This window comes from Silurus meridionalis, chromosome 12 (genome assembly GCF_014805685.1).
Source record: "Silurus meridionalis isolate SWU-2019-XX chromosome 12, ASM1480568v1, whole genome shotgun sequence".
In the NCBI taxonomy this organism is placed as follows: Eukaryota; Metazoa; Chordata; class Actinopteri; order Siluriformes; family Siluridae; genus Silurus; species Silurus meridionalis.
Window position 1 is genome coordinate 10874754 of NC_060895.1, and position 20213 is coordinate 10894966.

At 38.9% G+C, this 20213-nt stretch overlaps 2 protein-coding genes across 2 annotated transcripts; both read right to left on the reverse strand.

Annotated features, from left to right (window-relative positions):
- Positions 1-572: 572 nt before the first annotated feature.
- Positions 573-2201, reverse strand: zgc:154093 (uncharacterized protein LOC777623 homolog). The gene is given in 2 exon segments (XM_046862145.1): positions 573-1632; positions 1634-2201. Coding segments are annotated over 2 exon segments (801 nt in total). The 5' UTR covers positions 1900-2201; the 3' UTR covers positions 573-1097.
- A 7289-nt stretch (positions 2202-9490) lies between these two features.
- zc3h4 (zinc finger CCCH-type containing 4) lies at positions 9491-19762 on the reverse strand. The gene is given in 15 exon segments (XM_046862932.1): positions 9491-12010; positions 12012-12633; positions 13231-13470; positions 13580-13896; positions 14001-14422; positions 14513-14622; positions 14769-14880; positions 15015-15116; positions 15474-15610; positions 15685-15778; positions 15868-16016; positions 16122-16362; positions 16495-16602; positions 16680-16923; positions 19442-19762. Coding segments are annotated over 15 exon segments (3948 nt in total). The 5' UTR covers positions 19522-19762; the 3' UTR covers positions 9491-11040.
- Between the last annotated feature and the right edge of the window lie 451 nt (positions 19763-20213).

A 20213-nucleotide genomic window follows, 5' to 3' on the forward strand; every position in this document is an offset into this window, starting at 1 on the left:
CCGAAAGAATTTTTTTTATTTATTAAGAAGGAAGTACCTCTCTATAAAATATATACATGAATAACAATCATTTGTACATTTATTTGCTGCTATTTAAGATTTTATACATTAGTATAAGTGTATGAGTGTAATATTCAGAATCTATATTTTTGAATATAGATTTATAACAAATGTATATGTTATGCAGTTCCTGGTGTATATAGGCTCTAGAGGGCTGAATGAAACAGGAAGTGAAGTTTATGTGTCATGTGATTATGTGTCATGTTTGTTAAATGAATTGTACTGAATAAAATGGTGGTTCCTGATGAAGCAGAATAAGCCTCATTCATCTTTTTATTAAAAAACAATACACTCAGTTATACTTATATACTCAAACAGTGTATAATCCAAGTCACACTCCTGTAGTTAGAGTGTATTTTGTATTTGTGCTGCAATGTTTTGCACCATATAACACAGCCAGGTATGTTGCAATATAAATTGTATAATTTTCCTGTATTGATGGTTTCTTAGATTATATCTGTTTACAATTATATAAAAATAAAACGTAAAAGCATATAAAATAAATACTTGAATTGGTTTTGAAATATTTTATTTACATGACCATGTTAAACCAATATCTCATATTATGATAGATATGAACAACGACCTATGTTTGTGATAGATCCCAACAAACATAGGAAAACAAACACATGCCAAGATATGGGCGTCAAGATAGATTGGATTAAATCATAGATATTGTTAAAAATCAGTGATTAATTTTCTGAATGTTGCACTGTATTTGTCCCATGTTTAAATACTTTTAAATTATGAAGTAAGACGGCAAAAAAAAAGCACAGCCCATTAACAGTGAGTAGATTTCCAATGAATATTGTAAGTTTACAGTATAAACAATGCATAAAAGCAGTTTTCCATTCTGCCTCTCCTTTTTAGAGGGACATTTACACAGTAAGAGATGCAGTTATCAGTTTTAGTCTTATTGCCACAATCGGTCACTTTTGTGTCCAGGGAGTCTTAACTATTCCCTGAGCATGGGAAGCACAAGCCCAAGCAAAGACATGCACTATACAATGTTTAAAGAGTCTTTGCTAGCTTACAGCTCACACCTGTTTTGCACTCTTGTAACGATCCATTATTCTTAAAACGTCCTCCAGAATGGATGGTCCCAGATCGAGGTCGAGGCCAGCAAAAGACTCTGAGCGTGACATGGTGGGGGAAAATGTGGAAGATTCGCTGTGTTCACTTCTCAGGTCCTCATTGCTCAGGCCAGCATCAGAGTCCAAGCTCAGGCCTCGCTTAGGATCCGGTGGAGCACAGCTCTCAGATATAGACTCATCTGAGGAGCCTTCAGAGAAAGAGCCAGCAGAGGGCACAAGGTGTCTCAAGATGGGGATGAGGGTGAAATCATGGTAGAGCTCCATGTAGTGTCCAACCCCTTCTGTGCACACAGGCATGGAGTGTTGCTGCTGATTATGGTGGTTCTTTTGCTGTTTAGAGCTTTCCTCTAAGTGTAGACGAGGAGGTTTGGGAGGTGGCTGCTCAGGCGCAATGAAGGCAGGCATTGAGATAGTGTTTTTAAGAATGGAGTTGTGATTTGAGTTATGACGAGGGTCATACCTGTGCTGTCGGCCTTTACTCAAACATGTCATCAGCATGCCTGTTCATGTTGTTTGAAGAGAGGTTTGATGGGTGTGCTGACACAGGTAACATGTCCACTTTGCCTTGGAGGAAGCTAACATCTCCGAACATGTCATTCTCCCCCTCTGGTCCAACGTGGGCACTGTGACGCAAGTCTCCTAGAGGAGGGCTGATCATATCACTTGAGAGAACATCCCTCAGTTTTATTTTTTTGCCATTCTTTGGTGTGGGTGTCTTTAGATACATAGGTGTCTTGGCTGGCATCCTGTTTCCCAGAATTCCAGTGACTGTTGTAATGATGTAACTAGAGCTAGGAAAAGTTTGCTCCTGGTTTTATCACTGGCTAATTCATCATTGGCTTACCTTTACTAAACCAAGCGCATTCTTTTGGTTAGGTAGCCATAACATCACAGGATGTAGAGCTCAGTAATCATTAGTTTACACCAAACAAGCAGACATTTCCAAGCTGAGTTCTTGTTTTGTACTTCTGAATGTTTTCTACAATCTTCTGTCTGTCTGAGTTATAAGATTACTGGAGATCAGGAACTCTTAGCATCTTTGGTAGTCTAAAGGAAATACAGAAAAAAACAGCACTGATTAACCACCAAAAAGAGGTACAGAAGCAGGTTGATATTTTAGTGTCCCTTGGAGCCTGTTGGAGAGTTACAGTTACAATCAAAACATCAACAATAAACACTGACTGCGTTTTTCCAACTACCTCTAGCTCTAGTAAAATGAGTATGCCTTGTTAATTGCATTTTAGGGAAACATAGCAGAGATAAACAGCTGGGACAGAATGTAAACAGAATCATAGAATGATGAAAATTGCACAATCCATTGCAGACCAAATATTACAATCTTGCAAATATTAGTTTCATGTATTTTTGAAATTCTCTACATAGGTACAGAATCACTTTTAAACTAACCCTACAGTATAATCCCTGTAAATTGGGAAAGCAGAACTTCAATTAAATCACCTAAAATTATTATAAAATGGTTTGTTCCATGCCTTGTTAATGTCAAAGCTCTTCCTTTTACTCTAACTTATAATTATAAACGAGACTGCCTCACAAGAGTGATATTTTGGCATGTGAGAACCAGCAAGCATCTGAAGACTTATTTCATACTGACCTGCAAGGTATGCATGCAGTACTATTCATACAGCAATGAAGCTGATTCTAGACTACATATACGACATATCTAATATGTCTTATATGTAGTCTAGAATCAGCATCATTCATCTTAAGTATATGCACAAAATAGTCCTTATAGAATAACTAAAGTGTATAAGTGAAAATGTCCATAATATCCAGACTGACAAATAGCTGCTGCACTGTTTTTTAAAAGCAGCACTTCGGTTGGCTCAGGAAAAGCAGGCAGCTGAAGCAAAAAAAGGAGGCAAATTTGTGGTCACCAAAAAGCCCAGGCACACCCCAAAGCTTGTAAACTTAGACATTTTTTTTTTTATAATTCTATTATCTCTGGCATAACATGTGTTAAATTGTGCAAAAGCACAGTTGCATGTTTCTTTCTGCAGGCCATATGTTTTCTCCATCTGAGTGTTTACGGTCTCTGAGTGTGGTTTACTCACGTCCGACGCCACACTGCAAAAATATTCAAGGAAAGGGCTTTATATATGAAAAGATGGGAAGAAAAAACAAGCCAATGTAGACCAGACCTTTCATTTAAAAGTGGGCAAAAAATAATTCATGGTAAAAAAAAAAAGGGCTGTTTGGCACTGAAATAGGCAAAAAAAAAAAAAAGAAACGTCATTTATTTAAGTGAAATCTAACGATTAGCTCTTAGATGGATTGTTCCCTGTTACACCAACACACCTCTATTATGAGATGATCCAGTTTCTAGATTTCCACTTGATGCAAACATTTAGCCCCACAGTTAGCACAGTCATCCCATATCCTTTGCCTTGATTAATCTGAATTGAAAACAAACTTGTGTGTCTGAACTGTAAATGAATAGAAGTATGCAGGGTGTATAGGAAAATTTATATATATTATAAATTGTGCCATCACCATAATGTGTTTAGGGTTAGATATTTTCCATAAACACACAATGCTGTTCATTTTTCCCCAAAATAAAGACAGTGGTTAAATAATATATAAACATGAGATAAGTTAAATAATAACAAACATAATATAATTGTTCAGTGTTAACATTTCTGATAAATAAATAAAAATGGGTTTGGCGTACCAGATAAACCTATTTCTGAAAATAGAAGTATGGAAATTCCTAATAATTGTGAATGCTACAGAATAAATGTCACCTGCACTAAACTTTATGGTTAGAATTGCAACTGAAATACTGTAAGATGTTCAGTTAATTAATAGACAATGTCTCTTAGACTCAGAAAGCTGTCAGAATTGTAATCCACTTCATAGATAATGAAAAAGGATGCCATAAAGGACAGTATTAAATGAATTACTTGCCTTTCTTTTGAAGGTAAACTCCTGCATGCACTCGTCCCCTGAGCATGACTATAAACCTCTTAACTGTGAGGTTAAACAGATGAAGAGAGAGAAAGAGTGTGTGTGTGAGAGAGAGAGAGAGAGAGAGAGAGAGAGAGAGAGAGAGAGAGAGAGAGAGAAAGAATGCCTCTTGATGAATGCCTTGCACTAAACCCACCTCTTCCTTCCTGGATTGGCTAATAAATTGCACTCAAAACCGGTCAGCCAATCGCCATGAAGGGAGGCTGCTTCTGCCTGGAAATGTATCACTACATGGGAAAACACTGGAGCCAAGATGATCCTGGGACAAAGCAAGGGAACTTGGAATGCTTGTACACATAGAATCCTGTCTCCGGTGCAAATGAACTGCCCTGTTAGTTTGTCTTTTCCTACTGATTAGCTGGAGCAGTGGCCGAGTGCACACATGTTTGTTATTACTGTGTTGTTATAAAAGCTTATCTGATGTATATTTAGGTTCATTATCCAATTCCTAAGAAAGTTTGCCACATGTCAAGTACCTTGTCAAAGGCATGTAAGCTACTAGCAGTGAGACTTCTTGAATGTGCAAATAATTAGAACTGACATATACTAATACATTTTATTCCCAGAACAATAAAGAAAAGTGAGAGCTATTGTTTTTGTTATGTAATTTAAATGATCCACATCACATTATGAAGAAACCATGAATAAAGCAGTAAATCTGGACACACACACACACACACACACACACACACACACACACACACACACACACAAAAAAAAAAAAAAAAACAAGCTAAGGAGAAGATGGACATTTCAAAAAGACATCCAAATCCCTCTGACTGGAAATGTTCTCCCACTGAAAATATTTCATACAGTTTTGTATACATCCTCATAGAACTGAAGGCGATTTACCAAAAGCAAACTTGAAACACAATATTTACTTATTTCTTGTTACTAATGTTTAAAATCTGTGCCAACAACAGTTTTGCAAAAAATCTACTAATGATCATTTGTGGTCTCTGAATACGTTTTCTGAGTCAGTTTTTTCTGTAACTGCAATGTCATAGGTTGTTGGTGGTGTACAAGTTACTGCAAATGTAAGATATTTTAATATTAACATTTATTATTATTTTAATACCTTATGTCCTTTATAATCATCATGTTTCTATGTTCTTATGTATTTAGGTATAACACATACATTCTGATAAATAAAAAAACACTTATTTTTGCTTGTTATTTTCCCACAGTCACAACATTATTATTAAATATATATTTTTTTAAATATGCTTAAAAGTTTTGTATTAATTAGAGGACTGACCTACTTCCTCTCACAGCACCATTGTAAGAAAGAATATCATTTTTGCAATACAAAGAAAATGCTTACAATAACTTACAATACAAAGACTTACAATAACTCAGTTGGAGTGTTTTAAACAAACTAGGTAATCATAGTCATGTAAAATTGGTTGTAATAATACTTTATAAATTGTTTGTTATACTTATTAAGTTGTTTGGCACATAGCCACTGCATCTGTTTTTGTAGTTACATTTATTATAAGGGGTAAATGAGCTAATTAGGAACATACCTATAGTTCATCAGACCAACATATCAACATCCCACATAGATAAAAATCAGTCAGACTTTGCTGGTAGACTATTGGTAGATTATTCTGTCAGTTTTAGTTGTAACGATTAACCATATTGAGAGACACATCACAGTTATCAGTACTTGAATTTTCACTTTACTATATTTCTCTGGAGTATGTTGAGATGGTTATAAGTTAAATACAGCATTTCAGTTCATTTGTATGCGGTAGCAGTCAGTAGCCTATAAATGTTTAAAACAGATTTATAGTTAAAAATCCAATATAAATGTAGAACACAAAAGCCTGTAAAAATCATAGAGAAAATATGTCCCATTACAAAACAGCATTATTCAAGAACATGAGTAAACCATATTGATGTTGTCCATTTCCTGCTCTGAGAGAATGTGTAGGTCAGAGTTTAGAGTCATGACTCCTAGCGTGGGTCCGAACATGACGCAATGAGCCAGTGTATTGTACAAACCCTCATTCACTGCTCAGCCAACACCACTCCCTGTAGAATTTCATCATGCTGTAAATCCATCAGGAAGATCATTGTAGATTTCACTGTGTGAATGTGAATTTAATCGCATAATACACAATAGCAGAAACTTTGCACGACAACTGAGTGTACCGAGTGAGAGTGACCTAGCCAGGAGGAATCACAGGAATTCGACTGATGTGACTGCATGGTTTATATCAAGTCTAGGGTTCTGTTTTTGCAGAGCAACCTACATGCATCATGCTGGGAGGATAACACTCTGACCAGATGTGGAAAATGAAAGCAGTAAAATCATTTTGTTGGGTCTCTCTATTTATACTTGCTGCTTCCCCATTAAACTGTAGCTTTATAAAAATCTACTCTCCACTAACTAGTCACAGACTACTAAAAGATATAAATTGTTTTTGTGAGTGAAGGGTTTTTATAATGAATGTGTTGTACTGGAGACCAGTATACATTTGCAACACCACACTGCACTTAGTCCTCCAAACCATAATAGTCAGGAAAATCTACAATCTTTTACTTGAATTGTGTGACAGTCTTAACAAAGCATTTCTTTCTTTCTTTTTTTTTTTTAATACACCAAATAATAAGGACTGTAAAAAGAATGGTGGATTAAGGAATAAAACACAAATGGACATGCTGTTAAAGGAAAATAATGAACTACAGACTGGCGCATTACTGTTATCACTCCAAAGACTATCATTTTCCTATTACAGCAAATACAGAAGTGTTTAATTTCTCTTATGCAACAGCAATTTGTTACATTTCTTTATTAATAAACAACCATTAACTATATTTTATGTTGTGAATGTCCCTGGAACAAAGTAATCATTTACAATATAAAATGTTCTCTCGCTCATTCCTTGCATAAGTAAGAAATAATAATATACCAGCTTGAGTATAAAGCTGTGATTTGCCTTGCAGCTGTAACTACTATCAACAATCCTGCTACTGAAAATAAATCAAAATCTGTTATAAAAATGCAGTATTTCTGTGGTGTGATGTAAAATATGATGGCATTATGTTGAACATGGGTCAACTCCTGACGCATACGCTCTTGATCCCTAAATAGCCGGCTGTTTCAAAAACAGTTTGTTTCTGGGAATGTGCCCATTTTTCATTCTAGGCCATCCTTCACATTTCCTCTCTACGCTGAACACACTCAGCCTGCACACACAGGATATGGGTACAATACACAACGTGTGCAAAAATAGAGTTCGATTGGAGAGTTAATATTATATCCCAAGTACAGTTTCTTGACAGACAACAGCTCTGTGTAATATTGGATAGAAAGGACCTTGACTTTAATGTATGGGTATCACGGTTCACATAATGAAAGAGGACCTGAGAAAAGCCACAGCTCATTGCACAGAGGAGCAAACAAAGTATATGGCCCATTTAACACTGATAACTCCCAGATGAGCATCAACTGCACACAAACTCACTGAACACTGGGTGGGGGGTGTGGGGTTTGGGATGACAGTATGAGATACTGAAAACTTTAAAGGAAAAGCATTTTTTTAGCACAGCATACATTTTATTCACCGTCTCCATGACATTACATTACATAACAGCTATTTTAAACTATTTTGTTCTGTTTATTCATGTCAGTTCGTATCCACAAAGCGAAAAAGAACAACTTCTGCGTGGAAAGGAAGGGCTGATTTTTTTTTTCCACTGGAGGAAGCCACAGTTTTGTTTTTTAGTCTCCTGGACAGACACAAAGTCTGTGCTTCAGTGCCGGCTGCAGAATCGAGTCAGCACAGATAGGAGAAAGTGCGCATGAGGTGGAATTCCTCAAAGAGAATTTTACAGGAAATGGGATGGGGAGATCTGGTAGGAAGGGTTGAAGCCAAGATAGCATGGGAATTACAGACAGGATAGTTAAAGACATTTGGCAGGACACAAGGGTCGGCTTTGCAGGCGCACATAGTGCCTAGTGTTGGATTAAAGTGGAAGGAAATACACTATCTGGAGAAAAAAAAGGGATTGGGACGCCTGACATTTTCAGCTATAGATGAATTTTTCCCCAAAAACGTTGGAGGCACACAATTGCACATATTTGGATGTGAAAGAATTTAATTCTGCTGACTGCACCCCAGGCCTCCTCACCCCACATCAGCACCTGATTTTACTAACACACTGGTGGCTGTATGAGCACATATCTCCCAAAAGATTGGAGTTTAATATAACAGAAAATGGAGACTCAACGTGGAATGGGATGCCAAATCAAAAGGCCTATATAAATCTTATGTTCAGGTGTCCGCAAACTTTTGTCCAAATAGTGAAGACCAAATCTCAAGATCAGCCATACACAGTTTTGTAAAGCAAGAATGGTCTCAGAATGTTGATGAAAATCTGGTCAGATGCATTTGCTTCTTGTCCAAATCACACAGGTTCTTCCTTCTAATCCACACTAGAGCTGATGAACACCATGTGTACAAGAGTTCACACTGCATACACACTGTAAATATTTGGATTTTGTTAAGTCATACACACATTCGTTGTGGCTCATCTTTCAGTATCACCATGCAGTTTGTCTAAACAAGCCGCATTTTCTTTAAAAGCATTTTACAAACAGAGTTGAAGCTGTTTTGCTCAGTTTTCAGCCTCGTGTAGCATTTATAGATAGACAGATCATTACTCAGTTCACAGTGGCAAGCACTGCTTATAAGTGAATGGCCCATTTCACCTCAAAGAAGATCAAGAATGCTATATTTGTTCAAGCCTTCCTCCTTTTAATGAGGGGAAAGAGGATTACAGGTAAAAATAAACACCCAAGTCTTATGAAAGCCTCTGCTCTGAGATACAGAGTTGCATGCTGAGCAGCTACAAGGATGAAGTTTAAATAAAAGGAAACTAAAAATCTGAAAATAATCCTTAAGCAAATTTACAGACCTACTAACTAAATTTAGATGCTATTGAATACCAAACGTTCCTCTTAAAATTTATTGTTCCCTCATCAAAATCTGCCATGGGTGGGGACATGTTTTGAATAAATGACTATATTTAGAAGCAGCCAAATTTGAAACCCAGTGGGATAACATTTCTGTTAGCTTTACCATCATGTTGAGAAACTTCTCAGATGATTTGCTTAATATGAAGGCTGAGTATTTGTAAATGAGACGAGTCCCACTTAAGTCAGTGATGGACCTGAACTGAGCCCAAAAGAGCAGAAATATGGGAAAAGACTGAATCATTCTTAAAATAATGATGAAATTGGCTGCAAGAATAGAAAATTAATCAACAATGGGGTGACGGGTTAGATTCTTTTCCAAAAGCAGAAAATTCTGAAGGATTGCATTTCTCTTGAACCACAGCAGTTTGCCAACAGTTTTCTTTTATTAATAAACAGGATCTCAAACGCTCACCTTTTAAAGTAACCTTTGACTTTGCAGAACATTTGAGACATTGTAGTTCCCTTTATCACTTATAGCAGCTACAAGCATTCGTTCTCATGCCTGCATCTCTTTTCTTCCATTAATTTATAGTACCAAACACACAACCAGAAAACATCCAGCGGGGGGAAAAGTTTTTCTTTGTGAAATAACACTATTTATATGTGAATAATACATGAAGTGTCTAACAAAGAAATGCGTGTAAAAAGTAGCCGGTACTATTGTTTGAGCCATGCTGTTGAGACAAATTTAACATCTGACTCATCAAATTCAGGAACTAAACAGCACTGTATTATAAACTCATTTATCCCATTCCTGAGCCTTTATCACATTGAATCTTGTATTTCCTTTATTAAATATTTTACAACCTTACCTACACTGAATGATTACAAAATGTTACCTGTTTTCAAATATGGACATTTATCAATATACAGAGTCCTTTTCACGGGCAAACCAAAAACAAAACACAGTTGATTCTTTAAAGCAGTCCTTAAGAAAGAAAAAAAAAAACGTGTTTCCAGGTAAGTCGGAACGAACAGAGTTCTTTTTGCTGAAAGGCAGAAGCATTACTTAATTGTTTGTGCCCGTTAAATGATGCACATCACATGTCCATTTACAATACAGGTGGGAAAATATATATATATATATATATATATGTATATAAATGTACTGTATGCAGTGTGTGTATATATATATATATTTATATGATTATATTCTACTGCCACATGAAAAACAAACATTTCTCATAAGTATAAAAAAATAAATTAAAAGTTTTCACAAACACTATTAACAGATGTTGGTTTCAGTATACAGTTCTGTTATTCACAAAGAGAGGTTCATAGTCCCAAGCAAAAGGAACATGCCTATAAACAAATATAAAAAAAACTAAAGATGAAAAGCAAAGCAAAGCCCGAATTTTGACTGAATGCATACAAGGAGGAAGCTAAAAAAGAGATTTAAAATAATTTTAAGCACTGACAGGCAACCGAATGCTGTTAAAGCATGGGTGTGGCAGTGCACTCACACACACGTTGGTCTTGCAGTAGAGGAAATATTATATAGTGCTTGAATCTACTGATGTACCACACCTTGTACTCAAAGTCAAGATCTGGAAATCTACACTGCTGAAAAGAAGGGACTGGCAGAAGGGACAGGCATTTCACAATGGCGTATGGGTTGTCCTTCAGCTTAAGCACAGAGTGAGTATTAGCTAAGGGAACTATCTCTTCAAACACCCAAAGTTTTTTCTTACACTTTGAGAAGGTTTTAAAATGAAATTTTTTTTTATATTTATTCCTTTTGGTTTTAAAATAGACAATATTTATATAGATTTTGTTTAAATCCTCCCTCACCACATATCTTTGATGTATTCTCACTCAACCATAGACCCCAGCCCATATAAATTCCTGTGAATACTGAGACATGGTGTCAAGGTGCCCCATGCTGGCTTAGTATCAGAGCTGCAGGGTTTAAGTTCACTGACAGAATGGTGAGGCAGTAGGGTCAAAGCCTTTGAAAACGTCCTTTAAGGAGGCATTGTCCTGTTCAGCAGTGTCTGACTGTGCTGGGCTGTTGCCACCAAACGGACTGCTGGTGCCACTGGGCTTGCTGGCTTGCTTCACCATGCTAAAAAGAGAAGAAACCGGAAGGTTGTGGACTCCTGCTGGTGGTTCTGTAGCTCCGGCAGTGCCCTGAGGATTCTGGGAGGAACCTCCTGTTGTGGGAGCTCCTCCAACTCCTGCATTGGGTGAGGGTGAAGGTTTAGGCCGAGGTCGGTTGTAGCTGTTGTAGCGGTCAGTGGTTTGCTCGTTGCTGCTTTTCTCCGGTTCGGGTTGGTCTAGGGCTGATTTTCGGACAAACAACGGCTCTTTGGACTTTGGCTTTGCTGTAGAAGCCACGCTTTCACTGGCTTTTGACTCAGTTGTTGTAGTGGTGACCTCTGAATTTTCTGGTTTGTCTGAACTTTGTGTGCGTGGGTCATACAGACTGATGCTACTGAGGACACTGCTGCCAGAACCTGCAGTACCCCCTGTACCACCTCGCCCTGCTCCACCCACTGAGAACAATCGTGGGTCATAGGGTGCAATAGTGTGCGTGGGTGAGGATGAAGCAGGAGGTCCAGGAGATGATGTTTGTGAGGCTGCAGGTTCTGTGGGCTGCTTGAGAGCGGATTTCTGGGGTTGAAGCCGAGGGTCTGTGACTTTGCGTGCCATGCGAGGGTCTACTGGTTTTTCAACCGGGACGGATGCAGGAGGAACCGCAGATGAAGAGGTTTGTGAGGGACTAGAAGAAGAAGCATTAACAGTCTTAAGTATACGAGAAAGCAGCTCAAAGTCTGGTAAGGAAGAGGACGAAGATTGGCTGGGTGGTTCAGCAGAGGGAGGTGGAGCAGGCAAAGGCGTAGTAACAGCTGTATGGAGCTGTTGCTGGGCACGAGAGACGCGGATCTATAGATGAAACGGGAGGGATACCTGGGGGGAGTGGAAGAAAGTCCTGCTTGGGGATGGGAATGGGAATTAGGTCTTCAGGACTCCAAAGCACAGCCTTAGCAAAAGAAGGTTTATTCAACACAAGATCTTTCTTGATATGGCTGAACTGCTGGAGCTGTGAGCGAGGGTCACGCAGAGCCATGCCCATTAAGGGATCCAAGGGTATAGGGACAGGCTTGTCCCTCAGCATTCTCTCTCCCTCCTCTTCCTCAGCAGCAGCAGCAGATGTAAGGGGTGGTGGTTTATACACTAGAGCGGGCTCGGGTTTGGGTGCAGCAGCCTGACGTGCAAGTCGTGGGTCGGTGGGAGCAGAGGAGGATGGAGGTGATGAGAGATTAGTTTCTGGAACCTGGGAAGAGTCTGCATTACGTGATAAGCGAGGATCTCGGGCCAGCCTGGGGTCAGCTGGTCTGCTGGGCACTGGAGCAGCCTGAGCCTTCTGTATTCGAGGGTCACTGGGGGCACTTTCCGTTTTTGTGGGACCTTGGGCTTGGCTTTGCTGCCGTAAGGTTTTCAAGATTGATGTGACGCTGCCACCACCGTCTTCGTCTTCACTAGAATACCAATTTGCTGAATCTCCTTAAAAATAAGGCAATAGAATGTATAAAATGTATGTTGAATTTTAGAGTGCAAATTGCTAGATGAACACTAGCATTTATACAGAGCCTGATAAATGTCCTAATATTAAAAATTCCAAAGACGACCAACACTGCCATCTAGTGAGAGAACAATTCAAATCTGTAAATGAAGCTGATGAAATGGTTAAAAAACAGAGGATGTTTATAGTCTTCAGAGGCCTTGAACAGGGTCAGAAAAAAAAAAACGTGTCCTTGAAATATTTCCTGTCCAGAACTGGCCCCTCCAGCATTAAAAAAAAAACAGCACATATGTTTACATATAGGGAACTGATTGATATTAGCTGGTTCATAAAACTGGTTCTACATATATATTTACATAATTGGGATTAACAGAACTTTAAAAGTTGTGGTAAGACTTTGTTAGAAAATGGAAATGGAACTTTTACATCTACTATGAACAGATCTAAAGGTACTACAGCTATATTTCAGCTGAGCATAGAATTTGGTCACATACTTCCAACTTGTGAAGTGGAACTCTTCTGTGCTTGTCTACCTATGTTGCTTAAATAATACTGTGTGGCAGAAAAATGAGAAGTACCTTCATTGTCTCGCTCAGGTCCTCCTTCAGCTAGCCTCCTGGCCCTCTCCTCTTCTTCCTGCTGCTTTTGTTGAATCCTCATAAATAGCACACGCTGTGCTGGAGGCAAAAAGTCTGGCACCATTATTCCAGTCTGATTAGATGAGCCTCCATTGGATGGGCCTTCCATATTGCCAGAATTTTGAATCCCTGAGCACTGCTCACTAAAGTTTCCACCAGAGCCAGGCATGTAACCATCATCTATATTAGGAAAAAAAGTCTGATTTACTGCAAAATTCCCACAATCTCACAACACAATCTCATTTTTTTACAGTTAGACATTTAATGTTCTATTTGGACTTTAGCTCACCCTCTCCACCTTCTTTTCCTATGCTTTGCTGCTGCTGGTAGAAATTGTCATAAAAATTGCGAGCAGAACCACCCCCAGGGGGCATCATTGCCTGGGTTGGAGGCCCTTCTCCTGGGCCAAAATTCTGCATCATTCCTGGGGGACCTTGGTTCATGTTGGGAGGTCCTATGTTTGGTGGCAGGTCATGAGGCCCATTTGGTGGCAAATGACCAGGTGGGGGTCCGCTAGGGAAATGAGGTGGAGGTCCACCTGGAGGACATGTAGGTGGGCCTTGTGTTCCTGCCGCACCTGTAGCAGCAGTGCCAGGATTTGGACCTCTGAAAACAGATACATACATTGATAAGCATTTTCTGAAGACATCAGGGATTTGTAATAAAATGTTTATAGTTCATGAGAGAAAAAAAAAGAAAAGGGTTCAAACCTGACGCCCAATTTTTGTGCTAGTTGTCCAGTGGGTTTTACAACAATCTCAAACAAGGATGGTATCTTCTTTCCTGAGTTACCCCCACATGGAGGTGGTGGACCAACAGCTGGTGGAGATGGACCATGGGTTGGTGAACCCTGGAAAGATCCTCCTTCGGGGCACGGGGGAGGTGGTCCTTCAATCCCCGATACCGGTGCAGTGCCTGGACATGAGGAACCATTAGAAGGTATGCTGCAATGCTGTGGCCCTGGTGCCCCAAACTCCAGAGGAGTTGAGGAATCTGTTGGGCCAGGCCTTGGGGGTGTTGGTAGAAGTCCCACACCAGGTGGGGGTTTGGGGAGGGGATTGATGCCTTGTTTTTTCAGCTCCTCTACTTCCTTCTCATCTTCAGCACCGGCTTCAGCATCCTCAGCCAACATCTGTAATAACATTTAACCTTACAGATTGAGAAAGGTTTCTTGTGAGAACAAGTACATACCTGATTTTCTATTAACAACAGATATGCTCACTTTATCTAGCAGTTCTTGTGTGTCTTCTGATAGAGGCTCATGAGAGAACATGCAGTCATCTCCATTTACGCAGTTGCCTGTGGTGTGGAACAGCTTGCAGGGGAAGTCACGTGCTGCTGAATTAAGGAACAATCTGCAATAGCCTAAGCATCATACTCTAAATCATTCTAAATCACTAACATCAGAGTTGATTAGTTTCTAACCAACTGCCACATTTACAATCGTCAGTTCACCTATAAAAGTCTGTAAAGGATATCGTGCATGTAAGGACAATTTTCAGCCCGAGCGCAGAATCCAGTGATATAGAACTTGCAGAGCTCTTTCTTCTTGGGCAGTTCAATGTCATGACTGAAATTGCAATGTTCTCCCTGTAAATCAATAAGCACAGAAGTAACTTTGAAAATTATAAAAATCATATTTTGGTAACATGTTTAAATGTGTACATTCATAATTATGAAATCTTTCAATAACCTAAATATCACAGATTACTAAGAGTTCTTACCCAGGTACAACGACCTTCAATGTAGTACTTGCAAATGGCCTTGCCCTTCTTGTCCTGCCCATGCTTCTCCTGCTCATGCTTCCTCAGGCCACCAGATCCATCCTACAAAAAAGATTAATTAAAACTTAATTTTACTCTCAGCTGTGTGCAGCTTTTATGAAGCGTGGATTGCAGAGGACCAAGTTCCAATTATCACATCCAAATTTACTAATCAGCTGGAGCCTACCTTGTGTACAAATCATCTGCCAATTTAAACAGCAAGACACAGCCCTGACTATGGATTACATCAGAGTATTTATTCATGACTTAAAAAAAAAAAACAACAACAACAACAAAAAAACTTGCCAGACTTTTTGTGCCTTTCAATTACCATAAAGTGTAAGAAGTGTACAAAGACTTTTTGGTAAAACTGTGCTATGTGAAAGCAAAACTGGACACTGTGCTGATTTTATTTCTTACCCCCATGTCCATCTCTCCAATGTTGTCATCATCATGGCCTTGGTCTCCTCCACGACCCCTTCCTCGATTCCTTCCCCGGCCGCGGTTCATGCCTCTGCCCCCTTTCCCCCGTCCTCGACCTCGGCAACCTTGGTAGCCTAAAAATTAAAACATTCTGCCTAACCTACAATTATTTAACATTTGAAAGGGTTATGTACGGTTTCGAACTCACCACGCCCTCTGTCTTTGGATTTGCGGTAATGGTTCAATTCTTTTGAGTAATCATCATAATCTTCTTCGACCATGTCATAGTCATCCTCTCCATACTGTATAATGCAAATTACAAAAAAAAAATCTGTCAACTCGTGCACAATTACTTTATCAAAAAACAAATAATTGAAAAACAGGAACTAACCTCCATCTCATCTCCATACATGCCATCCCCATCATCATTCTCGCCACCCATTTTACCTCGTCCTCTTCCTCTCATTCCGCCTCTTCCCCCACGGCCCCTCATCCCTCCTCTACCTCGGCCTCTCTGGTTTTTCATCCGGCCTTTAAGACCTGCACACGTTATTAAAAATGACATCAAAATGACAAAGTACTGATACTTTTTGATCTGTAAAAGAGACATGTCTGATTTCTGCCAATGGGAGCATTAGATTTTACCTCTGCCACGTTGGTTGCCTGGTCCACCTCCTTCTTTGGCCTTGCGGTACTGGTTAAGCTCCTTGGCAAAGTCATCATAGTCATCATCAACTATGTCCTCTTCCTCCTCACCCTCATAGGTTTCATCATCATATTCATCATAGCCACCATACCCCTGTTTGTCCATTTTCATGTAGCTGCCTTTTTTCGGCATTGGTCCTCCATGTCCTGAAGGAGGTGCAGGACCATAGCCTCCATGAGACTGGAAATTAATGACACCCTTATGTTAGTCTTATGATTTAAATGTATACTACACAAATTGTATGCTGGAATTGTAGGTGTTTAATTACTGAAAGACCTAAAATTAAAATGATTTAAAAAATACTACACTCACTGGGGGTGGATACTGGGGGCTATATTCCCGATATTTCCTCTTCTCACTAGGACTGTAGTCAGATTCATCACTGAAGTCTGAGTGGTCATCACTGGATGATGCATGGCGCTAAACCAACAAATCAATTGTGTCAGAATCTTAAACATCTTTAAAAATAAAATTCTTATTTTCTTGCGCACACACACCTTGTGTTTTGACCTGCGCCTCTTTCTGGCTCTCCGTTTTTCCTTCTCCCTCTCTCTGTCTCTATCTCTCTCTTTCTTTCTTTTCTTCTTGCGACGGTGGGCTTTCTCGTCATCTGACTCGCTTCCATGCTTCTCCTTCCCACTCTTGGGCTTCTCTTCTGGCTCTTGACCCTCAGTGCTGGGCATTTCCACATCACCTCCATCATCCTCCAGCTCCCCCTCTTCCAGCTCTTCATCTTCTCGTCTGCAAAGTTCAAATATCAGAGCTAATTAATAAAATGTCCCTTAAATATAAACACCTATAAATTTAATAGAAACTATTTAAAGATTGTAAACACAATAAGAATGTTTTATAATATAAATATTTTGTAAAAAAAAATAATAAATCATGCGTTCATGTTAAAAAAATATAAATAAATTAGAGGAAATACTTTCTAACTAAAATAATAACTGGATATCAGCTGACAGGTTCTTAACACTGGTTGTAGCACAGATTTGCCCTAAATGAGGATTAGAGTCTACCGAGATTAATGAACCACACAATCTATTCACAGCTAGCACCAGATCAGGACTAGGTACTGAACAAAGAAAGTGCTCTATTTATACAACGTCTATCTACTGACTTACTGGAAATGAGATGCCGCAACCTAATGAAGGATATTCTGAACAATTTTACTTACAATGTGACAAAACAAATAAATCTAGTGACAAGTGCTTTAGTATTCACGTCATCGTAACTTGAGGCTCGAAAGTTTTACATAGTGTACTTGCATGCAAAATCAGGCTCCTGACACTTTCTTAAACTTGAACTGGGAGACGCCTGCTTAATGTCAACTACATACTGTATATGTCTGGGTTTACCAAATAAGTGTAACAGATCTTTTGGATAATTGCAAAACATAGACTATAAAGTGGACTCATTGCACTGTGTCCACTAGCCTCCTGCTATAATAGTGAGTGCTTGGTGCTCAGCTGCCAGGTCATGAGCTGACCTCCAATTTCAGCCATATGATTCTCATCATCTTTCATAACTGCATGTAAAAGGAAATACTATAAACTCTGTTTAATTGTTACCTTTCCAAAGTTATGTTGGAGGTGGCAAAATGAATAGGATTCCATTCTGGCTGGTCATTTTAACAATGTAATGCATCATAAACATTTCATCATAGTCTTAACACAAGTAATACGAGGACATCTGAGCTTATTTGGCCATGCACTGAGTGACAAGACAGCTGAAAAATCAGGTCACCCTCTAGCAAAAGCTATAAACATCCCATCCGGCACACTGTGAGCCATTTCTTCATATCAAATGTGGATATAAACGGTAGATTACAGCCAACCTAAAAGAATCAACATTGAAACCACTCAAGGCAAATAAAACTACTGGGTTGTGACACGGTCCACCTAAAAGCAAAAGTACTGAAAATGTATCATTTTTGGACTCTGCATAGGTAGAAAGGGGCTGGTCAAGTCTGCATGAGGTGTTCCTTACTGGATTTGGGAAAGAGTGACATTAGTAAAACTTGTGTTTCAGTTCACATTTAGGATATTGAATGCTTTTGGGACTTTGGGTTGAAACAAAAAATAAATCAAAAATAAAAAAGTATTGAAGATGCATTAGTTTTCAGAAGGGGGGGGGGTGTCCTTTGTTTAATAAATATCCTTTGGTTATCTGGTTTAATTATCACTGTCTGGGTTGATATTAATATGCAAGAACTTGTTTATTAATCCTTATAATAACACGCTTTGTCCCTTTTTTTTGGGGGGGGGGGGCAATTTTAATCCTATATAGAAATAAAACCGCCTATACATATTAATTTATTGACTAGCCGCCTATAGTGAGCTGTTTGAAAAAAAACTTTGTTTTCTATGCGTACTCAAATGTGTATTTTATATACAACCTTCCTGTTCTTGAATGAAAAATAGGGAAGTGTAAAGAATAGTGCGCAACACCTAGCCTAATCAGACAAGTCCGGCTAGTAAGCTAGCGACTCGAGGCGCTTATTGATTATAAATAGTTACATTTATATTTAATGCTTGTTTTATATCGAATATAAAAACGCATAACACGGGGTTTTAACGCGGGCTTTATCTGGAACGAGCTCATTAGAAGCTATTTAAAGAAGTGAATTAAGTTCGCTAGCCTAGCGCGCTAGCTCATGTGAGCACTGAAAAACGCAGCAACTTGCATTAGCTTCCTTCAAGGCCTAGTTAGAAGATGCTAACCCGTGTTAACATACATGGCAGCTAACGTCCTAGCTAATTGTTTCAGCGACCGTTTTTGGATGTTTTTATGATCGCCGAGCAGTATACACAGGCTGCGATTTAAAATGATACGCTATATATATATACATATATCCTTACTGACAGCTAATAAGAGATTATAAAGTGTTTAAGCTCGCCCATGTTGAGTTTGATCCTTTTTCCCTTTACTTTGAGGAAGACTGTAATACATGATCGATGTTCTTTGTTTTATGGCCATTTTGGTCCTTCCGTGATGAAAAAAGAGCGTCGAAAAAAAAGATTTGTCGGGATTTGTAAATACGTTTCAGAATATGTCCGTGATTCGGATATATGACCTTCCAGATTTGCGGCGTGTTAACGTTTTCAAGATGGCGTTTCGTTACCTCTGTGCTCGTTCCCAGAAAAAAAAGGCGACTTTAATCCCTTTGAAAGAAAAAAAAAGCAGAATACCCATGCTTTTTGTACTTAAAAAGCAAAGGATAAATAAATAGTTGGAGAGAAATATGATATTACTCGACCTTTCGTCAGTGAGAAGGCTGTTGTGTTCGTGGTTGGCTGGTGGGGAGTTTGGATGGACAGTCATGCTTTCCACAGCCATTTCCTCTAACGGACTAGAGTTCAGTGCAAAAAAATCGACTCAGGATTCAACTGGCTTATGCGTTACTTGACTTTGATCTACTTGTTGATTGGTTTTAGGAAGAGTTTCAGTTCATAGCAGTTAAATTCCCATTTACAGTTTCAAAGAGAAACATGCTGAAACGTTCCTGAAGGTCTCTCCGTCCTTACAGTTGCGAGGTGAAATGAAACTCAGTCACTCAAAATGGCGACGGTTCTTCTCCGACGCGGAGGGGGCGGGGCCTACCAAAGATGACGTTCTCACGACAACTGCTGACTTTTCCTACGCGGTGACGGTCGAGGGGCGGAGTCTCTCCGCATCCTGTAGCATTTCCAATGCCGTATAAGAATATGTTAGAGTTTTTAAATGGATTTACATTAATATAACGCTAAAATAAGTGACATTATTGTGAATGATGTGGTTTTTTTTAATCAAAAAATTCAGAAATAGATGTGTGTGTAAGTGAGTGTGTGAGAGATTGGAGTCATGTTAAACTGAATAGTCATTCAGTACAATCAGCAGACCAAGCACAAGTACACAAGTTCATAAATACAGCTGCATTTCAATAAATGAGAATGTCGTGGAAAAGTTCAGAAATTCAACTCAAATTGTGTATTAAATAAATTAAGTGCACATAGACTGAAGTAGTTTAAGTCTTTGGTTTCTTTAATTGT